Source organism: Vombatus ursinus, unplaced genomic scaffold, assembly GCF_900497805.2.
Source record: "Vombatus ursinus unplaced genomic scaffold, bare-nosed wombat genome assembly UNPS02007743.1, whole genome shotgun sequence".
Taxonomy (NCBI): domain Eukaryota; kingdom Metazoa; phylum Chordata; class Mammalia; order Diprotodontia; family Vombatidae; genus Vombatus; species Vombatus ursinus.
This window is the reverse complement of record NW_020947521.1, coordinates 205,624-213,417: the sequence shown is the minus strand read 5'-3', so window position 1 is coordinate 213,417 and position 7,794 is coordinate 205,624. Positions and strand designations below refer to the sequence as shown.

The 7,794-nt window shown below is 34.5% G+C and overlaps 1 protein-coding gene across 1 annotated transcript; it reads right to left on the bottom strand.

Moving 5' to 3' along the window:
- Positions 1-6,377: 6,377 nt before the first annotated feature.
- Positions 6,378-7,322, bottom strand: LOC114033982 (olfactory receptor 480-like). The gene has a single exon (XM_027849617.1). It carries the CDS (start codon positions 7,314-7,316, stop codon positions 6,378-6,380), a length of 939 nt encoding a protein of 312 aa, XP_027705418.1. The 5' UTR covers positions 7,317-7,322.
- Between the last annotated feature and the right edge of the window lie 472 nt (positions 7,323-7,794).

Below are 7,794 nucleotides of genomic sequence, written 5' to 3'. Positions count from 1 at the left end.
ACCCTTCTTATGTGTATGCAGAGACTATATCCAGTTGTGTAAGTGCTGCGCTGCAAAGTAACCATCATTGTTAAGGGATTGTTAATCCCTTCGAGAGAAACAGAGTCTGCTTTGTGATCCCTGACTTCTCAAAAGATCATCTTGCACAAATGAAGATGTTATTCATCTCATGCTAATGGGCTATGAGGAAATTCCAGGTTTCCAACATGACCCTTGTGCTCTATAATTTAAAAAAAGGAGAAGTGATGGGCAATCTGAATTCTAAATCATCTCATTTTATTTTGCTCCTAGTGCTTGGTATTACTGCAAAGGGCTTTCATTAAGTAAGATAGTGCTAGCCTGAAGGACTATGAGAAATTTCCCATGGGAAATTGTTATTTCTAGGCAAAACAACAAAAGCACTTGTTCAAACTGCTGCAACTATATCCTATTTGCATGTTGCTTCCTTGAATTGAAGAACAGTTGAGTAAAAGGTCATGTAGGAAAGTAGTGGCAATTTATTGTGCCACAAGATGTGATGAAAATGACTGCTTTGGAGTAATATACAAACACTTTTATCAACTGATACAGAGTGAACTCAGTAGGAATAGAAGAACAATTTACATAATAACTACAACAATTATAAGATGGGAAACCATTTTGAAAGATTTCAGAACATGGACCAAAATAGTAACAAATCATGTCTTCAAAAGACTGATGAGAAATACTCCCTACCACTTCTTGGCAGAAAGATAATGGACTAGAGGTGCAGTATGAGACATGTATTCTCAGATATGGCTGATGTGTTGTTTCCCTTGGCTATATATATCTCTTAGAAGGGACGGAGGACTTCTACTATGAGTCGCAGGTTAGTTATGTGTGTCATGCTAGAAATGGCGGAAGGGAAAGAACAACAAAATATTTGAAAAATACACAAAAGAAAAGGGGAAGTATAGATGAAGACACAAACTGAGAAATTATTTCCATTCTGTTAAATTTTACATTTATACACATTTCTTTGAAAAACCAAACGTTTGCTTTTGTCAGTCCTTGTTATGTTCCAAATAAAGGAAAGTATCTTAAATATTACTTTTTCTGGAATGTTCTTATTACTCCAGCTCTAAACTCATTTTCTTCTTTTCTAAGTTCAGTAAGAAAGACCATCAAATATTGAGATACTATTCAACTCAGAGAAGAACCTGACTACAACATTCATTTATAAGTCTATGATCCAAAACTTTTTGACTGCAAGAAAAAGAATGCTTTAACAGAACAAAAATTTGTACACTGCTTAGAAAAATTTTCAACACTTCCTTCTTTACCCTTCTCTTTTATTTTTGGGGCAAAAGAAAGCCTGTTCCTGTTGGCTCCCTTTTTCTTCTTCTGTAGTTCAAAATTCTTCAATATCATCCTCTATTGTTCTATTCAACAGTCTCTGGAAAAGAGACAGTCTTTCTTTTCTTCTATCCTCTAAAAAGTTACAAAAATGGTTTTCCTAAAGCACATGACTAATCTTAACACTTGCCTACTCAAACCTTGAACAAATCCCTTATTGTCTTAAGGACAAAATAACAACTCTTCAGCTTGATATTTACACCACCTGAATCCAGCCTCCCTCTTCAGTTTTATTTCTTTACTTTACTCTCAAGCATGTATTTTGTATTCTGGCCTAAGTGGCTTTTTTTTTATTCCCCAGACTCAGAATTCTGCCCTCATCTCTGTTCCTCTGCACTGGCCATTCCATGCTTAAAATATTCTACCTCATTTCTGCTTCTTAGAATCTCAACTTCCTTTGTTTCTCAAAGAGTAGATCACCACTTACAGGAAGCCTAATTTTTAAAACTCCATCCCTCCTCAACATGTCTTGAAACTATCTATGCAAATGTTTTATTTCTTCCTCTCCAAGAAAATGTAAGCTCCCTGAGATTAAGGACTATTTTGCATTTTTTTTTCTCTGCAGCTAGGTGGTGCAATGGATAGAGCTCCAGCATTGGAATCAGGAGGACCTGAGTTCAAATCCAACTTCAGATACTTGACTTACTAGCTGTGTGACCCTGGGCAAGTCACTTAACCCTGATTGTTTCACCAAAAAGCAAAAAAAAAAAAAAAAGCCCACATACATCATCAGCATTTATGTATATTACCAACAAAACCCACAGAAAGAGATAGAAAGAGAAATTGTATTTAAAATATTTCCAGACAGTATAAAATAATTGACAGTCTACTTACCAAGACACACACAGGAACTATATGAACACAATTATAAAACACTCTTCATACAAATACAGATCTAAAGAAATATTAATTGCTCCTAGGTAGGCCAAGCCAATAATAAAAATTATGATAGTAGCTAAATTAATTTACTTATTAAGTGCCACATCAATAAAACTACCCAAAAATTATTTTGTAGAGCCAGGGAAAATGTATTTAAAATTTATCTAGAAAAATGAAATGTCAAGAATATCAGTAGAATTAATTTCTTACAAACTTAAAAGAAGTTGGCCTAGTAGTACCAGATCTTAAACTATACTACAAGAAGTTGACTATTTAACAAAACTACAGGGAAAAGTAGAAAGTAGTCTGGCAGAATCTAGGCATAGAACAATATCTCACACCATGTACCAAGATAAGCTCAAAATGGGCACATAATACATACCAAAATGATGATACTATAAATTAATTAAGGGAACATGGAAAAGTTTGCCTGTCTGATCTGTGGATAAGGAAAGATTTTGTGACTGAATGAAAGATAGAAAGGAGCATGTGAAGCAAAATAGATAATTTTGATTACAATATTAAAAAGCTTTTGCACACGTAAAACCAATGTAGCCAACATTAGAAGGAAAACAGCAAACTGGCGAAAAATTTTACAGCAAGTTTCTCTGATAAAGGTCTCATTTCTCAAAACTGTGCAAAATTCATAAAAACTAATAAATGGCCAAAAGATATGAAAAGGTAGTCTTCAGAAGAAAAAAACAAAACTATCAATAATCATATAAAAATGCTCTAAGTCACTAATAATTACTGAAATGTAAATTAAACCACCTCTGAGATACCACTTCACATTCATCAGACAAGCTAAGATGATTAGAAGGGAAAATGAGAAATTCTGGAGGGGATATAGAAAAATAAATATGCTAATGCACTGGTGGAACTATGAATTAGTTCAACCATTCTGAAGAACAATTTAGAACTATATCCAAAAGGCTATAAAAGAGTGGTTTATCCTTTTTACCCAGCAAGAATGTTACTAGGTGTTTACCCCCAAAGAGGTAAAAAATAAAAATAAAAAGACCTGTATGTACAAAAATATTTACAGCAAATCCTCTTATGGTGGGAAAGAATGAAAAACTCAGGTGATTCCCATCAATTGGGGAACGGATGAATAAGTCATGTTATATGATTGTGTTTGGAATACAATTGTGCCACAAGAAATATGAAGGGAATGATTCAGAAAAAACAAAGAAGACTTACATGAGCTCATGATGCTAAGTGAAGTAAGGAGAACTAGGAGAACACTGTATACAGTAACAGCAATAATGTAATAATAATCAAATGTGAAAGACTTAACTACATTGATTAATACAGTGATCCATAACAAATCCAGAAGAGTCATGAAAAAAAATTATATCCACCACTAGAGAGAGAATTGATGAAATCAGAGTGCAGATTGAAGCATGTTTTCTTTCTTTTTTCATTTCTCTTGCTTTTTTTAACAACAAGGCCAATGTGGTAACAGACTTTGCGTGACATCATATGTATAACATATATTGTATTTCTTGATTTTTCAGTGAGTAAGGGGTAAAGGAAGGGAAAGAATTTGGAACTGAAAATGATAATAGAATTTTTAAAAAGTATAAAAAGAAGACATTGTTGGACATTTAGCATGTACCTTATGTGGGTACAGAAAGTTTCAAAGAAAACGCTGAACTCAGCATTCAGGTAAAAGTGACTACAATTAAATCTACTGTTTCTTCTCCTTAGGAAGTATCTATTTAAGTATACAATAACAAATGCTTCACTTGTTCCATATGTCAAGCTAAGCTATTTCCAGCAATGCTCTACATTGTTGCCTGGCCATCTCCTCAAGAGCATCCTTGCTGGAACGCTTGTGGAATGCATACCCCACCCCTTCTCACTTGACAGTTCAGGAATTATAATCAAAACAATACTGCTCTTGCTACTGAAAAATGTGTCAATTTAGTCTTCTGAAGCTCTACTCACCATTGTTATGTAACATCTATTGCAGTAATTAGTTCAATGTAAGCCTATGAAGTGATTTGATGTCCCCAAATGTCTATGTAGTTCCCTCCTTTACAGCTTTGGGGAAAAATGCATCATTCATGCATTGAAGTACTCTACATGCATGAATTTGATGCATGAAAGCCCTATATAAAACTGAAATCAATATAATGTTTGGCATGTCAAGAGGAATAGATAAGCTTCCCTGAAAGGAGCTACAAATCAATAATCAGATCTAAGAATTTTTATACTAAAACCAAGAACAGCAGTGGTACCTATTGATGCAGCTAGATGATTACATTGGACTCCAGTTATTGTCTTTGCATAACAGCACCATATTTATGTTGGGTTTCATAACATTTGGGAGATAACCCCTTGAATACCTTAGCACCAAAAGTAGCCACCATCATTAAAATGCCTTTTGAAATCCGTTGGGAATGAGAAAATTACGAACACATCAATGAGTTGTGTGAAAAGTTCTCAATTCTCAGCAGTCTTCATTAATTTTTCTTTATCTATATTTGTCCAGGATTTTTAAAAAGTAAAAAAAACAAACAAACAAACAAACAAACAAAATTGAATACCACCATAGCCAAACTAGTATGATCTGCCATGGAAGCTCTCAAAAACTGTTCTGGGATCAACATGTGCTGATTGTGGTTGTGACAATGCTCAGTAACTATGAAACTTTGTCCTCATCATGTCTCCAGATTCATTTTGGTCAGGCCATAACACATACTAATTATACATATACAAAATTGAAGTTGAAAGACCAACAATGAAACTCAGTTTTGTAGAAGCCACAGATCCTAGAACAAAGGTACTATTCATAGTGAGGTCAATTATCAATGTGTAAAGGCAATATTGGCAACCTTTTCAAGGTTCCTGATAAAATTTCACTGGCATATAAGAGCATTTATGATATATGACACAGATTGAGTCAGCTGAGAGGCAGGGAGTCCCATAATGCTATGTATATTCTATTCTATCTTGTTTCATTATTCTTCGCTTATCCATATATCTGAAAAGGAATCTATTCCATATATCACCTCATTTGCTCATGATATCACCATTTATGTCTAAATCGTATACCCATTTTGACCAACTACTTTTCCAACCTACTTTTCACTTTTTTTGCCAACTACTTTTCACTTTTCCTATCAATTTAGTCACATAGTGATTCCTTGTCGCAAAAGTTTGGATCTTTGGGTTTATCAAACATTAGATTACTATGGTCACTACTGTGTACTGTTCACCTAATTTATTTCACTGATCCATCACTGTATTTCTTAGACAGTACCAGATTGTTTGGATGATTACCCCCTTTGTAAAACAATTTGAGATGTGGTACTGTTAAGCCACTTTTCTTCACATTTTTTTCATTGATTCCCTTGATATTTTTGAACTTTTGTCCTTCCAGATGAATTCTGTTATCTTTTTCTAGTTCTATAAAATAATTTTTTGATAATTTTATTTGTATGGAACTAAATAAGTATTAAAGTAAATAAGGGAGTAGATGCTCATTGATTAAGGATTGGCTAAGCAAATTGTAATAAACAAGTGTAATGGAATATTGCTGTGCTGTAAGAAACAATAAATATGATGAATATAGAGAAACATAGAAATGATTTACATGATCTAATGCAGAGTGAAGCAAGAAAAGGAAAGAAAACAATCCATCAAATGACTATAACAATGGAAGTGGAAAGAACAACCACCACAAATAATTGAATATAAGTGCTGCAAGATTACAAAGAAAAATCATAGACCCAAAGACTTACTACTTTGTGGGAGGTCCGCATTTGTGGAACATTGCATGCATTTTCAGAACCTTTGGATAAACACTTAAGTTCATCAATTTAATCCATTAAATGAATATATTTATGTGTTTCTGTATATATATATATATATATATATGTATGTGTGTATATGTATATATATTTGTGTGTGTATATATACCTATATACATATACATATATATATTTATCTTTCCTAAAGCCCATGTATTGGTAGTACTCAATAATAATCATTACATTAGTAAAATATGGTCTCCTTATACGCAAGGACCTTGATTTTTGTCCTTGTATTCTCTAAATGTAGTAAAATATAAGGTTCATGTTATATACTAAATACATACTCGCTTTATTTAGTTGAATTCATGAAAAAAAGTGTTTCCTACATATCAGTTTCCTCAGTGCCCCTTTTACTTCATTGTTTCTAAGACTGTAGATCAGGGGGTTCAACATGGGGATCATTACAGTGTAGAAAAGAGACACCACTTTATTCTCATTTGTTGAGTAGCTAGATTTAGGCATCATATAAATGAATGTAACGGTCCCATAGAACAGAGAGACTGCTGTGAGGTGGGAGGTGCAAGTTGAGAAAGCTTTGGATCTCCCTTCAGTGGAGCTTATCTTCAGGACAGAGAAGAGGATGTATACATAAGAGATTATGATAATTAGCACTGTGATTATAAGTACTGACCCACCAGAGAGAGCAGGAATGATTTCAGCAAGATCATCTTGGTAGTTGGAAAGCTTCAAAAGTGGTGAATAATCACAGAAAAAGTGATTGATTTTATTGGGTCCACAGAAGGAACGATTCAATAAGCAACCAGTAGAGATCCAAGAATTCACACAACCACCCAGATAGGATGTGAAGAATAACAGAGTGCAGACCCTGGTAGACATGTGAGTGGAGTAGAGTAGGGGACTACAGATGGCCATATACCGATCATAAGCCATCACAGCCAGCAGGAAGCACTCAGCTGTCCCAAAAGTGGCTGCAAAATAAAATTGCGCCACGCAACCTTCAAGAGGGATTGAGGTCTTATCTGCCAGGAAGTTGATGAGCATGAGAGGTGTGACAGTTGAGGAAAATCCAATATCCACAAAAGCCAAGTGACTGAGGAAAAGGTACATTGGAGTGTGAAGTTGGGAGCTATTTCTGATTAATGTGATTATGCTCAGGTTACTAATTAATGTGACTGCATAGACACCAAGAAATATCACAAAAAGGATGACACGAAGGGTTGAATCATCTGTTAGCCCCAAAAGAATGAATTCAGTCACAGCTGTGCAGTTATTGCCAGACATCTGTCTTGGAAAGGGTGTCTATTAGACAGAAAAAAAGGAGATTGAAATAGAATAAAGGACTAACATTTGGATATGTCTATTGATGTCCTCAGGAAGCATTCACTGACCACCTCTTACATTCTCATCCCACTATCTTATTCCAGTACTTGGCTCTTATGCACCATGGCAGTGTGCCCATTAGCAAAGAGAGATGAACAAATTTACTTCCTCAAATTTTTCCTCATAGACTTTCAATATTGCATGATTTGCCAATTTCACCATTGTAACAGTGTGAAAAGCCTTTAAGAGAAAAGATGGTTTACTTCCACCATATAACCTTCCTTAAATATATGCAGAGACTACATCCAAATGTGTAAATGCTGTCCTGCCAAGTAACCACCATTTTTAATCCCTTTCAAAGAAACAGAATCTGTTTTGTGATACCTGACCTCTCAAAGGACCATCTCCCACAACTAAAGATGATGATAATTGACTATAA